Below are 19,334 nucleotides of genomic sequence, written 5' to 3' on the forward strand. Positions count from 1 at the left end.
ATCTGTGCCAAGAATTTCGCGATGAGATCTCGAAAGTTGTAGCAATAATTGATAAAGTTGGACAACGCCTAATTGGAATTTTTCCTCTAGATAATCATCACACCTACCCGGCAACCGATCTTCCGAGTTAGTAATTTCATTAAATAATCAATGATCCGTTTTGAAATAATAATCGCACTTCCGAGTGGAGATCAACGGAAAATATCGGAGGCAAATTGAACGAAATTAAATGAATTTATTTGCGAGCAGAGGCTGAACGAGATTCAGAGACAAGTGACACATGCACGGTTAACCGAAAGACGGATGACAAGATTGAATGAGGATCGGAAAGAATATTACAATATATCCCGCGGCGATCCAATAAGCCGCTGATAAAAAAATTCCATCCGATACTCAAGCTCAATAAATAAATTATGAATTTACGAAAGAAAAGATTAATAAACAAATTCCATTCACCGTAGCTGTATCGGTATTTTCTTTTTTTGTTTGTATTTTCTTCTCCTTTTTCCCCCGCCTTTACGGGGTAGCAAATTTCTTTCCTATCGGGGGCAGAGACAGAAATCAACTCGATTGCAGAGCTCGTTATCCACGAGTGCGGTAGGGTCCAATAAACACGCGGCAAATCACCTTTAAGCAAACACAAATCATCCCCAACCTGGATCAAATGCCTCGACTAAAATTCTGCGCTACCGATTCCGGGGTTCGGGACTCGTCGATGATGATATCGCTCGGTTAGTAAGCGGATAGGATAGTGAAGGGAAAATTAGTGGTTGTTGTATAATTATGGTGGGAAGGCGAACGCAGCCGTTCTTATCCGGATTCGCATCTTTCGCGTCTACGATCCGTGTAACGATGCTTGCAGAGCAATAAGCCGTGCAAATTTGGAAGTAAAGAGACAACGAGAGTTTAAATAACATCAACGGATTATTGGCAAACGTCTATATGCGTGTACTTGAATATAAATTATCGAGTCGTGCGTGTTCCGCAGATCTGCGGGAGGGAACTTATGTGTCACCGCTGAGAGCTCTTGACAGTGTAATATCAGTCTTTGACTCGGTGATTCGGGACTGTCAACGTCGCTTCTCGTAGGATTCAAGTAGGCTGGGAAAGTTTGGTACCTAATGCGGTTTAATATATCTGGAAGCTCGTTCGGAGGGCGTAGTTACAGCTTGTACGGCAAAAAAGGGAATCTGATTTAGGGTGAGATAATTTATCCGACGGTTGTGTATTACGCGAGAATTAAATTTGAATTAAGGTAAGTGTACCGGTTATTAACCCTGTTCCAATTAATGACCTTTTTTTGGTTGTATCTGTTTGATCTTTAGTTCTAAAACTACTAAAAAGTACATTTTTAGTGACTAACTCTCTAGCGATTGGTTTTAGTCACCGATAAATTCACAATTTCTACCGTCAATTTAGAATTTTGGAAAACAAAAGGGTCAATAATTGGGTCTTAACGTGTCAATAACTGGCACACTTACCTTAGCTCGGTTTCACTGATTCGCTGTATACTTTTAAAAAGATTTTTGTTCTTATTCGTTCCGCGATTCTTTATCAAGGAAACAGGGATTTTTTACACATACGAGAATCTTTCCACGCTATTCTCTACTTTACCATAATTTCTTGAAAAACTTCGAATTAGTACTTCGATGAATTTTTGACTCATGATGGTAAATTGTCAACTTTCGGAGATAGCCAAGACGATTATTCTAATTCAGAAAATTATTGTCATTCAGAAGGAAATTTCAAAGACTGTTCTAATTAGAATACAAAAAGAGAGAAAAAAAAAACAGTTCAAATTAGATGCAACCAGATTATCTTGAGTGATACTTTTAAAACATTCGTATTCACAACGCTTCTGTTTCAAAAGTTTTCCATCCCAACTGTACACCTAACATCCATAAACGCTGAATTCTGTAGCTGATCTGCAAATACAGTAGTTATAGAGAGAAACGCGACTCGATATCCCTGAACATGAAAACTGCTTTGTGATTATAAAACTGCAAATGTAATCGGTGCTCTAACAGAGATGCATGAACAGGATTGCGGTCTGATGGATGAGAGTGCAAATGAATATACGTGGATCGGTTGTCACGTGACGATTATCAAACACTGTCGGTGCCCCTGATGCACCCAGATTCTACAAAGTGCAGCAAAGTGCGACGGGTGTGTGTTTGAAATCGATTTCAATTGACGCTGAGACCCAGATGCATCATTCGTGTTTACTCGCAGATTTAATTTCCTGAGAGAATGTTGGGTACCCGGATTTAACCACTGCCCTTAAGATACGATCGAATTGTTCCAGCAAAGTCTCTCAATCACCGTGCAAAGTTCGCTTGATCTCGACTTGAAAGGAGTCGCCAACACCCGCATTGAATCGTCACAAAAAGTAACAGTGCTCCGATGGAATAGATAAAAACTACGTGTCGCTGTATGGTATAGATAGAGTAATGTGTGAAACGTGGGAAAAATTGATGAGGTTAAAGACGGTGTTGATAAATCGGCGTTCCAGGAGGTGGAATAATTTATAACGCACCCTACGGACCGAACAAAGTGAGGCCAACCGTTGAGTGAAAGTGGTTATTTATGGAGTGGAAGTGGCTGGTGATTCGTAAGGACTGATTGAACGGAGTGAAGAAAAGGCTGAAGAGGCAAGAATCGAAGACAGTCTGGAATTGCGCGATGAATTCCCACCCGCATCGTGTGATTTTCTTGCTCTTCCTTTACGCAACTTGTTCTCTGGAGTCGCGAGCGGATCTGATGATCCTCCAGCTGGAGAATCCCATCGAATACGAGTCGAAGTTGAACCGATTGCTCGAATTTTGCGGCGACGATTACATGTACAGAAAATTGACGGTGATAGCGGAGTCTGGTTCAAGAGACTGGCTGAGCTCCAAGGTCTTCCGGAAAGTAAACGAGGCTTACCAAACGCCCGTCGAGCTCTTCGACGACATAAAGGCACTGAAGAGCGTCGGTTGGCAAGCCTGCGTCGTGCTCTGCATATCGGCCGAGACGGTTGTCGCGTTCTCCAGCTCGCCGGAAGAGCGTCTCTGGATCCCAGGCAATATGTACGTCATCTACGTGCCGAAAGGACTCGGCGAAGTATCGCCCGAGGAGTTCGGAAGCTTGGGCAGCCTCCTCTGGCGGCGGAACTACGTTCATAAAGTCGTGCTGTCGACGGAAGGTAGGAACCTTTACTTCGACCCGTTCGAACCCCGCGAACTAGGCGGCTTCGGGGCGCTCAGAAACCTCGAAGACTCGGTGGAACCCCTGAAGAAGCGGCAGACCTTCGCTGGCTACGAAGTGAACATCTCTATGTTTCCTTACTTGACACTGCAGTGGAAGGATGGTCGGTACGTTGGACTCGAGGCGAACTCCATGCTCGAAATCTGCGCTCGGATGAACGTCACTCCGCAACTCTACGAACCACCGGAGAAGTTCGGATGGTTCTGGAACGGTACCTTCACCGGGACTCTCGGCAGACTCACCTACCACCAGAGCGACCTCGCCTTCAACGAGTTCTTCGTCAAGAACTACGGGACCGAGAACCTCGAGTACACGACCTACCTCAGCCTCGATCAGATATGCGTGATCGTGCCGCGCAGAGCGCGGGTACCCGAGTACCTTATGATGGTCAGGATCTTCAGCCCCCTCACCTGGGCTCTGATATCTTTTGGTAACGCCGTGCTCGCTTTGGTTTACGTAATCGTGACCCACCTCAGCGTCGGTCGGACCAGAGATCAGACTTCGGCCAAGTCTTGTCCCGCTATCAGGATACAAGACTTCGTAGCTGCCTGTGTGTTCTACTCCTTCTACCCCATGAATTCCAACACGAAGTGGATCAGCGAACGGATTCACATCGCTTCTGGACTTGTACTCGGCGTAGTTGTTAGCGGGTATTTCACCAGCCAGCTCGCCTCGAGCTTCAGCAAACCTGCATTCTTGAAGAACATTGACACTCTTGAGGAACTCGATCACAGCGGTGAGTAATTCCATCACTCACGAGGGAACAATAAATTCTCAACACATTTATGTTTGATTACAACTTTAATGCGATCTCATCACGCGTATTGGAATATGAAGATACTAAAGATCTCAGACCTCTATTGGCCTCGGAATTTTGGTCCGTCATCGACATTGACAGGGACGAACACTGATAAGCAGCTTGATGTGTTTTTGAATCCAAGCAGAGAGACGTAGGAGCGATGACTGATTCTGACTCATTTTAGGACTGAAGATCTTGACGAACTATCCAAATCTGCTGTCGGACGTGTTTGCCGACGACGAGCCGTCAACGCTGCGGAATCTTCAGGCCAAGCTGACGCTAAATAACGGCTCGGAGATCGAATGGCACGTTTTCCATGCTCGGGACGCAGGATTCCTTGAACGTGAGCAGAGCGCTCTGCTCGAGGGAAGCACCGTTATTGGACTGCACGTGGTTCCGGATTGCCCGAGAAAATACCACCTGGCCTATCCAATCGCAAAGGGTGAAGTCCAAGAAACGGCGCTCCTTTTTCTCTTTGTATTTCTTTTCTTCTGGCTATCGTCTTTCACGATACCAAAGTATTCTCGTGTTGTTACAAGTGTTTCTTTAATGTTGGATATACCTATCTTCATGAGGTGACGAAATGAGGAATAATGGATCTATCAGGGCTTATTATAGATCGTGATACATTCGAGAATACACATGATAGAAAACACGTGAAGTGGAAGTCAATCAGGATCATGCGGGAAATATTGTATTCCTCGTTAAACAAAACCATGGTTTTTATATTATCTTTTTATTTTTCAAGTAGAAGTCGATGTAGTTCATAGGCAACTCCGCAAACGACCTGAGCAATGACTGTCAATTTCTTTCCCGGCAGGTTCGCCTTTCCAGCCACGACTGAACACCTTAATCGGAAGACTCCACAACGCTGGTTTCTACCGCAAATGGTTTGAGGACCTGAAGAGGCGGCCCGAGCCCATTTACAATAGCAGACCAGTCGTTATAAGGCTGCACCACTTGTACGTGCCCTTTTTCCTACTGATCGGAGGGCTCGGAGTATCGGTGGTTGTATTCTGTTCCGAGATAAAGGGGTCATTTGTGAGAACGGAGAAGAGCGGCAAGAAGAAAGCATAACGACGAAGAACCATGGCTTCACGTACTTCGTCCGCATCGGTTTCAGTTTTCCTGCACCTCCACGGCTCAAGCCTTGAGAGTAGAACGACCGACTTTAGCTCCCTTCACATCTATTCCCCCTTCTCGTTACGTAACTTGCCCGAGATAACGGGCGCTTTTACCATCAAATTGTAGGAGCTATACTCAGTCAGGTTTTTTCAAAAATCGATTGTTTTTTATTTCACTTTCGTAATGTACATATATTCAAGTACATACACAGAAAATTTCATGTCGATCCGACAAATATTCTTGAACTTACACGCACACTTGCAAAGACGCCTCGGAGCGTTTTAAAGTGCTTGTGAAACTTTGAACGCATTTTTCTCAGAACTATGTCTTCAAAGTCGGTGAGCAAGATTTCTCGAACACGGCTGAACCGATCGGTCTTAAATTTTTATACAAACTTTAGGAATATATCTCTTAGTCCTTAATCGAAGGTTGTTTCTCGCCGATAAATATTTTTAATTCTATAAACAAACTAAGGCAAAAATTTTTATTGTAAGCTTTTGAGAAGGCGCCGTTTTGTTAAAAATTAACATTTTGTTTATTTCTTCGATTAAAGACCAGATAATACCTTATATCAACTAAATCTTTTTCTTTCTTTCATTTCGGATGATCCAGTCCAAAGATATCTCGCTCACCGCAAGGCGACTTTTTTTTAGTGGTGCTCCCGGAAATCGGTTATAACAGCTTTGAAAATCGTGATTATTAAAAATAAAAAATATCAGAACGAAGCTCAATGTTACCCCGATATGTATATACATTTTTATATCAATTAATTGAAATGTCTCTTCATAAAAAATCCTTGAGAAATCGCGTTCTTTCGCCCTCTTGACTGGGTGTAACCCCTTAAATCGCGAAAAATCTTTTTCAAGTCGTCGATCAGACAACCCGCCGGATATCCGAAGCAGGGAAAAGGGCTCCGCCAGAGATTCCTTGGGTGCACATGCATTATACACGGTATAAAGGGGGGATCAAATTTTCATGGTAAAAGCACGCGACCCTCTAGTTTAATTCAAAGCAATCTGTGTCAGTCGACAGACGACCTCGATGAGATCACCCGTCTCATACCGGAAATGTCGTTTCCCGAAATTCCGCTTTTGGAATAACGATAAAATCCAACGGCCCGGACAAAGGGCCGGAGTAAAAGTCGTCGCGCGATTTTTCCCATCTTGTATATACGACGATGGGCGGGAAAAATTTACGGCGCTCTTATTAAAAACCAAATTCGCGCGCTGCAGATCCCCGTTTTGCATAGTCCCAAAAACGGAGGGGACTTTCGAAACAGATTCACCGGCAGCAACTGCTTCAACAGGCTCTCAGCGTCTATTTTTTTTCTTCTATGAATCTTTCACGCAGCCTGTAACATTTTTCTTCAAGTATAATGTAAGGCATGTAATATTATATATACATGACACGTAATTTTACTGCGGGTATAAAACAGAGTCTGATCTCTTTTTCACCACCGTCTTTTCATCACCTACCATCGAATGATTTGTAAATAGCTATAAATCCTCCCTCCCGCGACGTTCCTAAGATTAAAATGAAGAAAAACATTCTCGGTATTTTATAACCATTATATACTATTATATATAGTGTTGGCATCCTGTTCCACATAAAATGATAGACAGTTGCACGAAATCTGCGAGTTATTTTCTTCTCTCCTTCCTCTACCACTTATTCTTTGTTTTTTGTTTTTTTAGAAAGAGATAGATAGGTGGATAGCGAGAAATACATCCACCTCGTACTTTTCTGAAATGGTTGTAGCGTATGAAGCAATCTCGTCGGGAAATCAACTCCACTCGCTCAAAACTCGGTACGAAACTCCGATTCTTCTGGGATAGCATCCACGCCATGTATTACACGTGATATATACATATTTTTCTCACAATATCGAGCAATTTAAACTTTACCAGCATCTGCACCGCCCTCTTCTTCAGTCTCGGCTTCGGCTGCGATTTTGTATCTATTCGTGAAGCACCCGCAAGGTGAACGGTTTGGAAAACTATAATTCAGTATGCATTTCGGGTTTCTTTACATTTCAATTAAAACCCGGACCGCAACATCGTCTCGGTAATGTCTATAATCAAAACGCAGCACACCAATCGGCGAAGAACTTTTAATCGAACCTTAAACGTGAATCTCATCTCAAAGTTTCCTTAAAGACGAATTTGATCTAAGGTTAAAGTTGAGATTGAAATAACTGAATATTGGAAAGAAAATTACGAAATTGTAACTTTAGAACTTTGAAATGGTGTTGTTGTTGAGCTTTTGGAATATCAATATACCTACGTTTTGCTTTATTACATACTGTCGCTTGAATTATGCATTCCGCGACAATGATCGCAAGGACGCGAAATAACAGTTTTATTTTCAGAAATGCATCGTTGTTTCAACGTTAGCTTTAACCCCGTCGCAAGAGCTCAATTTTATTATAAACTCACAACCTAATATACATTTTCTCAAACACTGCCTGAGCAATTATTTTCATTTGTTTCCTTATTCTTTGAATATTTGCCGCAATTTCAAGAGCCAAGGATGCATTGTGCTGTGCTAACGATTTTCTCAGACGCATTCAAGTACCCAGCAGATTTAATCCTACATATTTAACAGCGTACGGTCGAGCCTTGTATTATGATCGTTGTTTGCTATTTTACAACGAGTAGTAAGTTTGCGTTTTAAACTTAGTCGATAACACAAAGGCTGCCGTCCCAAGCGGAATGCTGAGTAAAACTTGAAATAAATATAATATAAACTTGGACAGTATTATTCCAGTAGCAACAATAAAGTAACTTCGGGAGCCAAGAGCCCAGACTCAATTGTACGCTACTCTTAGACCGTACAAAAACTAAATTCCAATCTCAAACTGGCGTTTAAACGATTCAAAGGTTCGAGAAACACGTGCGCCCAGTCCTTGAGGTTCATCGGGCTCCTGCTCTATTTGCTTTACCCTTTATTTCATTTTTTTAAGAAAGTTATTAAATCACTGCGAAAGAGTTGTGAAAGGTGGAGAGGAGAACAATTAAATGAGCGATAAAAGCTATCAATTGTCTAATGTAATTGGCAAAGTTGGCGAATTGAATTACTTGGATTGAGTTCAGAGCTGCAGACGAAGGTTTCTTGCAACATCAAGAGAAAGTTTTACTTGTTAATGCAATTTCATTGAATTGAATACGTACAGGTGCACAAATTCCTTTTTCTCGTACCTATTCTACCTGTACTTCAGCTACGTAAACTTATTTCGGTATGACTAATCGGTTCTGTTCGAAAATAAATGTGGGAGCTTTATGGAGATGGGAAAAAACAAACAATCTCTGGGAAACTTTTCATCGAATTAGCTTCAAGGTGTTAGCCCAGAATAGGTTGGTACAAGAGTTAATTCGTTCTATCAACAAGCCACGTGTCGGGCCTCTTACTTCGTATAACATTTGATTCATAGTGTTTGCTACTTCCCTCATTCGGGGTCGGCATAAATTAGCGGATATTCGATAAAGTGCCTGAATCACTGGGAAATAAAACTTGTAACACACGTATATATGCGTATCTGAAACGACTATTATTATATTATCAGCGTCGTCGAGCGTTTTTAGTTTCAGTTCCACTTTGAGGTAAAAATAAATTATCTAGGATCTGATCGGATCAAGAAGTGTCGAGGATTACTTGACATTTTGGATATATATTATTGTAATGCTACGTATTGCAATGCTGAATTTTATTGCCGTTGTAATGATACGTTTACCGTCTACGGAGACGCTTGGCAAAATATTTGATAACGCTTATGTTATTTCACCCCTACGTTATAAATTCATTAGCAATTTTGACACACCCGATGCGCATACCGCATTGCGAATTTCGAGATAAGAATTCGCCACGAGATCGTAGGCTGAGGCTCTTTGAAGGCTTTTGCCACGTCCATTTCTCACTCCATATATTATATTTCCACTGCGCACAACAATCCGACGGAAACGCCCACGACGTGATGTTATCATATTGTATACTTAAGGGAAGGAAAAAGAATAAAAAGAAAACAAGCAAGAAGAAAAAAAAAGTGGAAAGGGAAAAGGGAAAAAGACATTTATTTATATCTTCGAAGATGCTAAGGACAATAAACTCGGAAAAATTGCGCAGAAAAGACCGGAAAGATAATTTTAAAACAACCAATAATCCTTATAATGAAATTTATGAGAAGAAATAATTCAAATTTATGGGTATAATGTCCACTTGTACAGTTTGTCGAGACACCTGAGCGAAGTAGTATTCGAATTTTAATCTCTAAAACATTTTCACTGGGGTAAGCGTGAGTATAACAATAGTAATAATAATAAAAACAATATTGAAAATTACATAAGGAACTTACTGAGAGACCGCGGAAATAATTGTCGAATGCAAACTGAAAGAGAAGATTTATACGGAAAGGCTGATAATTTTATTCATGGGTATAAGAAGGCTGTGTAAACGAGTCGAGAAACCGAGTCGGGTGAAAGCTTTTTTCTTGAAAGACTAAGCAAGCCGTTTTCTCGCCTCAAACTGGCAAAGCATGTCAATGAGGTATTATTCGAACCTGAAGAGACGCAGGGGAAGAAAATGGGTGTTGTTGGTGGCGGAGGTTGATAAATCCCCTGGGAGAATGTCAACGGCCTTATACTGGGAGACGAAAGAAGAAAAAATAAAGACAAAAATGTGTTGCGTTAGGTATATTATTGCGTACTATTATTATCGTGATATACATATATGTATATTATAAACCAACGAAGAACAGCAAAATCAAGGAGCCTGATGGCAAGTATGGAAATATGACATGAATATTAGAAGTAATGAATGTAGGTGTGTTACGAGTGAAAAGATCGAAAAAGGACCGAGTAGGACGACATTCCAGTCTGGCTTCTTTCGTGAAAAGCGTTTCAGAGGTTGAAAGAAAAAACGTTGGGATCGTCTGGCTCACTCGACAGGTTTTCAGTCAGGTTGGAAATGATGAATAGACTGGTCATCATCCTACTGCAGACATCACCCCAGGTGAGCAACCGATATGGAAAGTTTTTTCGCGATCTGTTTGAAAATGACATTTGGACAAGACTGGGTGGTGAAAAACTAGTCTCAAAGCTAGGAGAAACAAACGCGATAAGAAACGTAGGTTTTTCATCGATATTGAAATCGTGTACGAAACAACTGACAAGTCATTTCACGAACTGCACGAATACCGGTATCAGACAGCAACTCACGAAACCTTCATCAAATTTCATTCTCATTTGAACGTCGCGTTGGAAAATGAGATTATGAAATGGAACGGACGTATCATTGTGGAGCTCTACTTGCCAAGGGTAAACTTTGCAGAACGGTTAAGATCTCGTGGTGGGCTTTGCATTAATTTGAAACAACATTGGGATTCGGAGAGTCACCATTCCGGGACAGTTCCACCATTAGCCAAGGATAGCGTTGTGTAACGGCAGAACTTGCCCGCGTCTCGTACACTCTCGAAAACGAAAATGGAACCACCAGCCGCACCATCAGGCTTTAGACATCGAGTAAACAAAGCGGAGTATAAGAGAGGAAGGGCAGGGCAAGAATAAGCGGAGAAGGTAAAGTAAGACGCCACGTGCCAGACAGCGGAATACTTCTTCACCCTCTTTCTCCAAGGCCGGGATTACAAGGAGACGAAAGAGCAGGGTGGTAGGTATATTCCTAAAAGGCCAAACCTAAGAAGTAGACCCACGTAGCGTAAAGTTGGTTCTCAGACCAATATTCAAGCTCGGCGTGTCAGACGCTGATGGAAATCTGCTCAAAGGAAGGTGCCCGCGAACATGTCCAAATTCGTGACTTCACAATGGACTCTTCATCCGACTCCAAGAGACGCTGATCGATTCGTTGACCCACTGCGCGAACTTTTAACCGAAGCTTAAGATGAACTCGGGGTCAATGGCAAAATGCATCCCACGTTCCTCTCAGCTTCCTACGAACACCGTAATTTTATACGCAGTAAGCGCGTGGAATAAAAGAGCCTGAGGTTTTTTACACGCGATTTGATACCGCGCGTTATCCTCGATGCGACAGAACTGCAGGCGGTGCAAAGAACTGAAACCTTTGTTTTCGCACGACCACGTGCGTCTTTATAAGCTACTTTCAACAAAAGCTTATCGTTGGAGGTGTTTATAAACCACTGGTTCTTCAGAGTACCACGCCACGGGTTCGGAACGAAATCAATCCAGGAGATAAAGCTTCAGAGCAACTGAATTATCTCAGTGAATGATTTCCTTGAACCAGATCCAACATGTCATGAATGGACAGTAACTTTTGACGAAATTCACTGTGAGAAGAATATCGCGTCAATGTTTAGACAATTCATCAGGACATGGCGATATGTTCAACTTCTCAACGTCAGTTTAGTTATGGATTCCACGATATTTTCAAGAATTCCAAGAAATCTTACCTCCCGTCTTTGGCAACTCTGAGTTCCCGGCTCATCGAGATTCTGGACTGATAACCAGAGAGAATTCTACCGCCCCCTAAATTGCATTCAGAGTCACCGGGATGAGATTACCCAAGATCTCCGAGCTCTCAAGTTGTGCTCTCCATTTCAGATCATCCTCGCATCCTTCGCAGTCCCATCTTCGCATGCCTGTGTAGTAACAGTGAGTTCAGCAATTGGGAAACTGACATCGTTTGACATCGCTTGAAGTAAACTCCGTATAATCAGATACCGCGGTGAAACTAATCGTCAGCAAATCTTGATCACGTCTGATCGATCCTTTTGTAAAACATCTTGACGATGAACAGGTTTCCCAGATTGAAATCCTACCTCTATATCTTTTCTACCTTTTTATGCATTGTGTGTTCGCGGAATTCGAAGAGGTCGATGGCACAAACAGCCCGTGGCTACCGCAGGTAAATATATCATATTTACCCCCGCTTGATACTGCAAACCAAACGGTACGATGTATTTTGCAGGCTAGCTCTCGCAGATAATGGGCTCAAGCTTTACTCAACCATTGATCGAACTTTGGCAGCCTGGGATGAGCCTTTCAGGGAATCTGTTGGGTCGCCTGATTTTTTTGCCGAACCCTTGTAAGGTCCACGAAATGGAAACCGTTGGAGTTGGGTTATGCATGATCACAAATGTTACATACTTGATCCTCGTGAAATAGCAAATAAATGGATTATAAAACTACCGCGGTTACAATTTGTTGCGATACTGCGTTGTGCTTAATCATCTTAACTATGAGCACTATTTTTCTTTTCAAATCGCATACAAGCCTCGTGACAATACCGTTTATAAACATGCAAATTAATGCCAACTGCAGTGGTATTTTAATCAAAATTGCAAAGTGTGAATTTGAGGACACAACTTGTGCAGTGTTAATACAAAGGAATAATTGATTTTTACGTAAACGTAACGGTCCTTACGTAAGACGATTACCACTTGTTTCTCTGTCAGAGCATCACTTTCACGTGGAGAACAAGAATGAGTTCAAACATTTCCAACTTTTGGCCTCTTTTGGATAATGGGTAAAGTCACGTTGCGTCGTCTGATACCAAGTCAAAGGATCTGCTCGGAAGCGAAGTGCAGGAAGATTTTCAAGTTTCCTATTCACTCGGGATGCTCCATGAATTCTCTTCCAGTTACATCAGCTCGCCAAAAGCACCATTCTGCATTGCAGATAAAGCTTATTCAAATTTCCAGAGCTTCAGGGGAAGCTGTGTTGTGTCTTCTCTTCTCACTTTCCGGTGCAGGTTGGACGTAACTAACGTCGTTAATTAACAATCGACGGATAGCAACTCAGGGAAGACAAAACAAAAATCCTATCCTCCTCAGTCTGTTTCTTAGCCCGTACTCACGGCTGGGTTATTGATTTCGTAGTTCGAGGGTTTTCATAGCAGATTTAAAGTGCGTCAGAAAGCCACTCGATTGTGCACGCGACTATTCTATGATCCTTATCAACCGCTGTTATATACAAGGTGCGCCTGTCAATTTTCTCACATATCATCCGCGATCGCTAAGCGATTCGGAATTGCGAGTAATCTTATTTGACGGTAAAAATACTCCCCTATTTTTTCATCTCGACCATGAATGGTACAACACAGGACCAAAATTTCTCTTTGAAGTTTGGGGCCTCGGTATTGAAGATTCAACAATTCAGCTTCTTCCGCTCGTCTAGATTTCAATCGTTCGATATATTATTCTTCTCAGGTGAAGGCAGTCTGCTTTCTGTTTTTCACAGTCAAAGCACAAGGACTTTTTACGTAGGACCGGATAATTTGCGAGACCGAAAAATTGAGTGTTTTACCTCCCTGAAGAGAATTATCACATGCATGGGACTAGTCACGGTTTAATTATGTTAGTATAACCGCTCCCTCGAGTAGCTTGTGGCGATGAATCAAGCCCTCGTTCGCTGGTTATTTCGCATACAGTTTGAACGTTTGACAAGTTTGTTTTCTCGCCTCAATTTGGCTATGAGGTATGAAGCGAAATAGCGTTTACCCTCCTTATTACCTTCTTCTTACGCTGGGGAATTTATTCAGCCAAACGACTTACATTCCAATCAGCTTTCCGCTTTTCACCATTGTTATAAGATCATTGCGAAATACAACGAATTCGCACTGCCTCAGCTTTTACTCGTGTATTTGTGTTTTCGCACAACTGATCATGACACATGCATTTTCTAGTCCATCACGATTTTCGATCTCGAATCTCTTGGTTGCATTAGCGCGCGCATAATTGCCGGCAAAATGACAATGATCGAAAGTCCTTGTCTATACGGTTGTCAAACTTTCACTCTTGGTTTCACTTGCACGATAATCGTTTGAAAAACGCAACGAAAAACAGGGTTGAAAAAAGAAGAGGGGAAAAGAGGTTACACATAAAACGAACTCTCGATAGCCCTTTGTTTAGTTTTATTACTTTTCGCTTGTTTGTGACACTAAAATAAATAAATACTGTTGAACATTTTACGTCATAGATTATTCTATGCCAAGGTCAATATCTCAACAAAATTATCACGCATTTTGTGTACCAAAATCGTGGGTTGAAGCCATCCGCACGATTCGTAGATTGAAATGAGTGAGCGTTGAAAGAAGAACTTGCGCGTTTGATAATCACTTAAAACTTTATTCAAAGATTTTTCAGTTCACGCATAAATTAATTACAATCATAATCTGAAAATACTTCTGTATAGTCTGCCAATTTTTGTGACCAATGCTTCGAAATTTTATAAGATAAAGAGGCAGATATAAAAATTTTTTTACTTGTTGGCAAATGAAGAGGAAAATAACTTGATAGAAACTAGAGAGAACTATTCGGATTTCGATCGTATATTTTTGTTTTGACTCAAGGCACGGTTTATCTACATGTCTCAACCCTGGATTTTATTGTATACCAACTTAAATCGCGCATCTGGGCAAAGTCTAATTTTGATATTTCGGAGTGTGGATAATCACATATTATTTATATAATTCTCGGGGAAGAATTTTGCTTGCATGAAGTGAACGACCTCGACTGCCTTGATCCAACCTTAAGAATAATCGGAAAACATCTGCAAAAAATCATTGTCAGATAAATTGAGCACCGACTAGTTTAGCTGTACAAAAAATTGCGGGTGAATGTTTATAACATCCAGTAGTATACCTGCGACCTCACATTTCGTTCAAACAAGTGTGGTCTGAATAATTCAAGAGACAAAAATCCATAACTGCAGAGCTATTATACTAATTGTGAGTAAACGGTGTGCGAGAAATGAAGGAGTTTTCCTTTGGTGTAAACATTGCGAAATGTTTATCAATCAATCTTCTATAGATCCAAAAACAAGGCCAGCAGTTTGGCCGCGGATTTATCGGAATTCAGGCAAGACGCAAGTTGTCTTTTCAATCACTATCAGCCGATGATCGAACCGAAAAGGAAGTGAGCTCGCGCGGCTGAAATTCGTTCCTTTCACTGAAGCAGCTTCGCCGTACCGCAAAGACGCGCATGTGAGTATCATTCAATTTCCTAGAGCCGAAAATCTCGAGTTGATTGATCGAGGAGTTGACCATGCAAGAGGAAGAATTTTTTCATGAAACCATACGATGCAATCTTCTGAAAGCGATCATAAAATTTCGATCTACATTTTCACGTCGACTTGGTATTCGCACGGATATTGAAAAAATGAATTGCTCATTTTCATAAAATTCACGTAAGGTAAATCACACGGTGGTAGGATTTTGGCTCCACCACTATTTTGTACACATTTGGAGAACTTCCGTTGGCACCAAGCCGACCAAATTTGAAAACTACGCCGTACTTTTCTGCAAGAAGCGTCGGTAAATTTTTGTCATTCGCGTTGCATTGTCAAAACTGTACCGAAAGTGAGGAACTCACCATTGAATAATCTTCGTTATCTTTTCTACAAGGTTGTAAGAAAAGAAAACTTCAAAGGGCGATAATTATCGAAAATCTCTGAAAATCCACATGCAGTTAAGGAAACGCGACATTCAGTGTCGAGTATATAAAATTTGACGTAAACTACTGCTCGTGAATTGACTTTGAAGATCAAGGAGGTTGTTTATTGCAACGAACTAAGCGTTACAGATTAAATAAAACAGGTTCGTGAGCTTAGGAAGCTAATAAACAGGCAGCAAAATTAACAGATAAGGAAAGATGCTTTAATGGCAATGCATGCTTACACTTTAAAGTCTGAAATAAGACTGTTTTTACAATAATGTTGTTTTATCTATGACGACTACTAGACCAGAAAAGGGGGCAAAACCGGTGATTTCACCCTGTGTAACATTACATTATTCATCCAGAGCCCAGATCGGATACAGTTCCCGTTTGGCCCAGGATTTCGTACAGAGTATCGCTGATCACGCGGACTGCAGCATCGACTATAACGACGCCTAACAGTCCGTTCAATAGTTGCCCTTATTGTGCAGGTTTATGGCTGCAGCACTTGCCTCTGGTAGGGCTCATTTTACCCGTAAAACTAAATTTACGATACCCGTTATTTTTAACGGTAGAAAGCTGCAAGCTAACGTCTTACCGTTAATTGCTCAGTTCAGCTTTATTAATGACCAGCATTAGGTATAAGATGCTCCCTGAGAAAACTTTTCACTTTTATCATACTCACGCACCGGGATCAGCTTACGCTGCGGTTATCGCATCGCTTAAACCACTCGGTTTCAGACTTCCTCGAGAATTTCAGTTCGCCATTCCAGGCTAATATGTCGGTTTGATCGATGTATTCGACTATATAGGTGGTATATTGGATGAGGCACTACGTGAAAGTGCAGCCCTGGACTTGATTTGTAAAAATTGATAGCTTGACACTTGTGTTTTGGATAAATGGCTGAAAGAATTTCGACACGGTGAAGTTTTCAAGTCTGTATAAGATCAAAAACAGGGTAGAATGCTTTCATAGGGAGAAGGAATAAAACATTATCTGCTATAGACGCCCTGACTTTGTCTTAGGCACTTTTCGACGATCGGTATGTGTAAAATTCTTTCTGGGTAAAGCACGACGCGACACAAGTATAATTCTACACGGGTGTAGAGGTAGGTTATGATAACCATATTTTTGTCCTCGACATCAAAGCTTCCGACGAATCGAATATTGCAAACACCGTCGAGGATCTTGGAAATTCAGTAATAAACCTTTCGGCCATCGAATATTCTTTACGCACGAGTTGAGGGCTCTTTCAGATATTGAATTCTCAAAGCTGCAATGCCGTGGGAACATTCTTCTTATCAAAAATACGTGGAAGAACTCGGCATTTCGGTAGAGACGCAGACTGGTCAAAGGGGCTTAAAAAATTTCGTCAGACTTCAATGGTCCCTTCATATTTTTCCCTCGTCTTTAGATTTTTTGATTGCAAGACACGATACCACGAACGAATTGAAAAGACTTAAATAGAAATTTCATGCATAACATTAAAATAACTTTATCTGAAGTTCGCCAACTTTGCACCTCACTAATTGAAGCATGGTTAACCCCGCGATCAAAACCTCTATATGAATGATCAACAGACCAAAAGCCTCCGTGATTACTGACATCTTGACACTCGTTTATTTCACTATTCAAGCTTCCAGACGATGCAAAGAAATATCCTCATCACTCTCGCGGTAGTTTTTGGCTCGTCGATAGCGCGTATGGAGTACGAAAACCACGAGGATGACTGGGCGAGGCAGAATCCATTTCGGATCGTCATGTCATGGTACTTGAAACGCGCAGGTTCGGTCACCGTACGAATTTTCAATGGGAAAGAGTCGGAGTCGATCCATTGCTGCTCGGCTAGACTGATAACCGCGGTGTGTCAAGAAACCGATACTGCAGTCCTCGTGAGACGCTATTCAATTCCGGTAGAAAATGGGGATCAAGAAAGGAACAACAGTGGCCTGGACTCATCAACTTACGCTTGGTCATGGCCAAGTGGGAACAAAATTGCCAATGAAAATAATCCTCGCGACGTTACAACGATCCTCTTGGTACCGGATGCAAAAACCTTCAACACCTTTCTAGACAATGCAGGACCATGGCAGAGGAACGCGTTTGAATTGACGCTGATAATCATCGTTTCGGATCCAGACCTGAGTTGCGAAGGAACGTCGGAGAAGAAGGACTGGAAAACAACGCTGAAGATGATGCTGCAAAGAATATGGACTGAGAATAAAGTGACAAACGTCTTCTTGACTGCACCGACCTCGGCATGCATTAAGGACTATGTTTTCGCCTGGGATCCGTTCGCTCTGGGGACCAACAAAACCCTCGGCAGGCTGAAAAGGGTGAAGGTGAACATGGACGACCCCCAAGTCTACGAAGCGTTGTCTGAGTTTGTTAACACAGCGAAGAACATGAATATGTATCCCTTGAAGGTGACCATATTCCAACGCACGCCTACGGTTCTCCTAACGCCCGAGTTGGACCGCACCGGGGAAATCCATGGCCGATCAGACTTAGACCGAGCCACGGGCTTGGATATTATGGTTTTGAAGACTCTGTCATTATGGATGAACTTCAGCGTCGACGTTTACCCACCGAGCAACGGCGCCGAGTATGGATACCAAATTGGTAATGGCACTTGGGTCGGCATGATTGGCGACGTTGCTTACGGCAGGATAGACTTTGCCGCGAATGGGGCATTCTTGAAGGACTATGGTGCGAACAATTTGATAGAGTTCACAAGTCCAACGAACTGCGAAAGCATGTGTATCGTGGTCCCGCGGTCAAAAATGATACCCCAGTGGCTGCAAATCTTTCAATGTTTCTCGCCCCTCGTGTGGATCTTGCTGTTTTGCAACGTTTTAGTATGCGGCATGATCAGGTACTGCCTGCACTCTACGCTTCAGGATGAGAAACGCAGGCCCAGTGGTCTGATGGAAATTCTCATTATCACTGCAATGATATTTGCCAATTCTCCAGAAAAAATGCCCGTCAGTAACTCAGAGCGAATATTCGTGGGAGTCTGTCTTCTCTTCAGCATCATCATTGTCGGTACTTTCCAGGGATCGCTTTACCAGGAATTCACCAATCCTAGGTACTACAGAAACTTGAATACACTAGCGGAGCTCGACCAGTCGGGTCTGCTTATCGGCACAACGTCTCCAAACTTGGGGGACATTTTTGGCGAGGATGACAACTCGCCGACGTTGACACACCTGCGTCAGAAGATTAAAATATTTGCGAAGTCCAAAGTCAGGACCATCGACAAAGCCGCCTCGGGCAGAAACATCGCTGCGATCGAGCGAAGGAACGACTTAATGCTCAGTACCAAAACCAAGTTTCTCGATGAACACGGTGAACCGATTCTCCACGTAGTCAACGAGTGCCCGAGGACTTATCATCTCGCCTACATGGTGCAGCGAGATGCCTTCTTTCTAAAACGGATGAACGTCCTTCTTCGCAGGATGTTTGATTCTGGCTTAACGACCTACTGGTACAATTCCACCGTGGATTCGTTGATCATGAAGCACCATTACGCCATGGCAAAACGGATTGAAACTAGAAGCAAGTTGCTGGCTTTCAAGTTCGAGAACTTGCAGATCTCCTTCATTACCTTAGGTTGCGGACTACTTCTTTCAACTATCGTTTTTATCGGAGAAAGAATCAAATTTTTCTACAACAACACTGTAAAAAGAAACGCAGTGAGGAGGAAACACTTTTCAGTGGAACTACATAGTCGGTCAAAGACCCCACACTTATGCAACGCCTAA

The 19,334-nt window shown here is 42.2% G+C and overlaps 2 protein-coding genes across 3 annotated transcripts; both read left to right on the plus strand.

The window, feature by feature from the left end:
- Positions 1-1,947: 1,947 nt before the first annotated feature.
- Positions 1,948-6,791, plus strand: LOC124183073. Of its 2 annotated transcripts, none has more exons than XM_046571085.1 (3): positions 1,948-3,982; positions 4,230-4,487; positions 4,866-6,791. In XM_046571085.1, the coding sequence occupies exons 1-3, from the start codon at positions 2,683-2,685 to the stop codon at positions 5,120-5,122; spliced, it is 1,815 nt and encodes a 604-aa protein (XP_046427041.1). In that variant the 5' UTR covers positions 1,948-2,682; the 3' UTR covers positions 5,123-6,791. The 2 variants fall into 2 exon arrangements, with proteins under 2 accessions (XP_046427041.1, XP_046427050.1); XM_046571094.1 differs by having other exon boundaries at positions 4,230-4,388.
- A 10,482-nt stretch (positions 6,792-17,273) lies between these two features.
- Positions 17,274-19,334, plus strand: LOC124187921. The gene has a single exon (XM_046580100.1). It carries the CDS (start codon positions 17,274-17,276, stop codon positions 19,332-19,334), a length of 2,061 nt encoding a protein of 686 aa, XP_046436056.1.

This window comes from Neodiprion fabricii, chromosome 1 (assembly GCF_021155785.1).
Source record: "Neodiprion fabricii isolate iyNeoFabr1 chromosome 1, iyNeoFabr1.1, whole genome shotgun sequence".
In the NCBI taxonomy this organism is placed as follows: Eukaryota; Metazoa; Arthropoda; class Insecta; order Hymenoptera; family Diprionidae; genus Neodiprion; species Neodiprion fabricii.

Coding starts and splice junctions, on each gene's coding strand:
- LOC124183073 (XM_046571085.1), top strand. CDS start 2,683: ATGAATTCCCACCCGCATCGTGTGATTTTCTTGCTCTTCCTTTACGCA. Junction 3,983..4,229: donor TGAGGAACTCGATCACAGCG/GTGAGTAATTCC, acceptor GACTCATTTTAG/GACTGAAGATCTTGACGAAC. Junction 4,488..4,865: donor GGCCTATCCAATCGCAAAGG/GTGAAGTCCAAG, acceptor CTTTCCCGGCAG/GTTCGCCTTTCCAGCCACGA.
- LOC124187921 (XM_046580100.1), top strand. CDS start 17,274: ATGGAGTACGAAAACCACGAGGATGACTGGGCGAGGCAGAATCCATTT.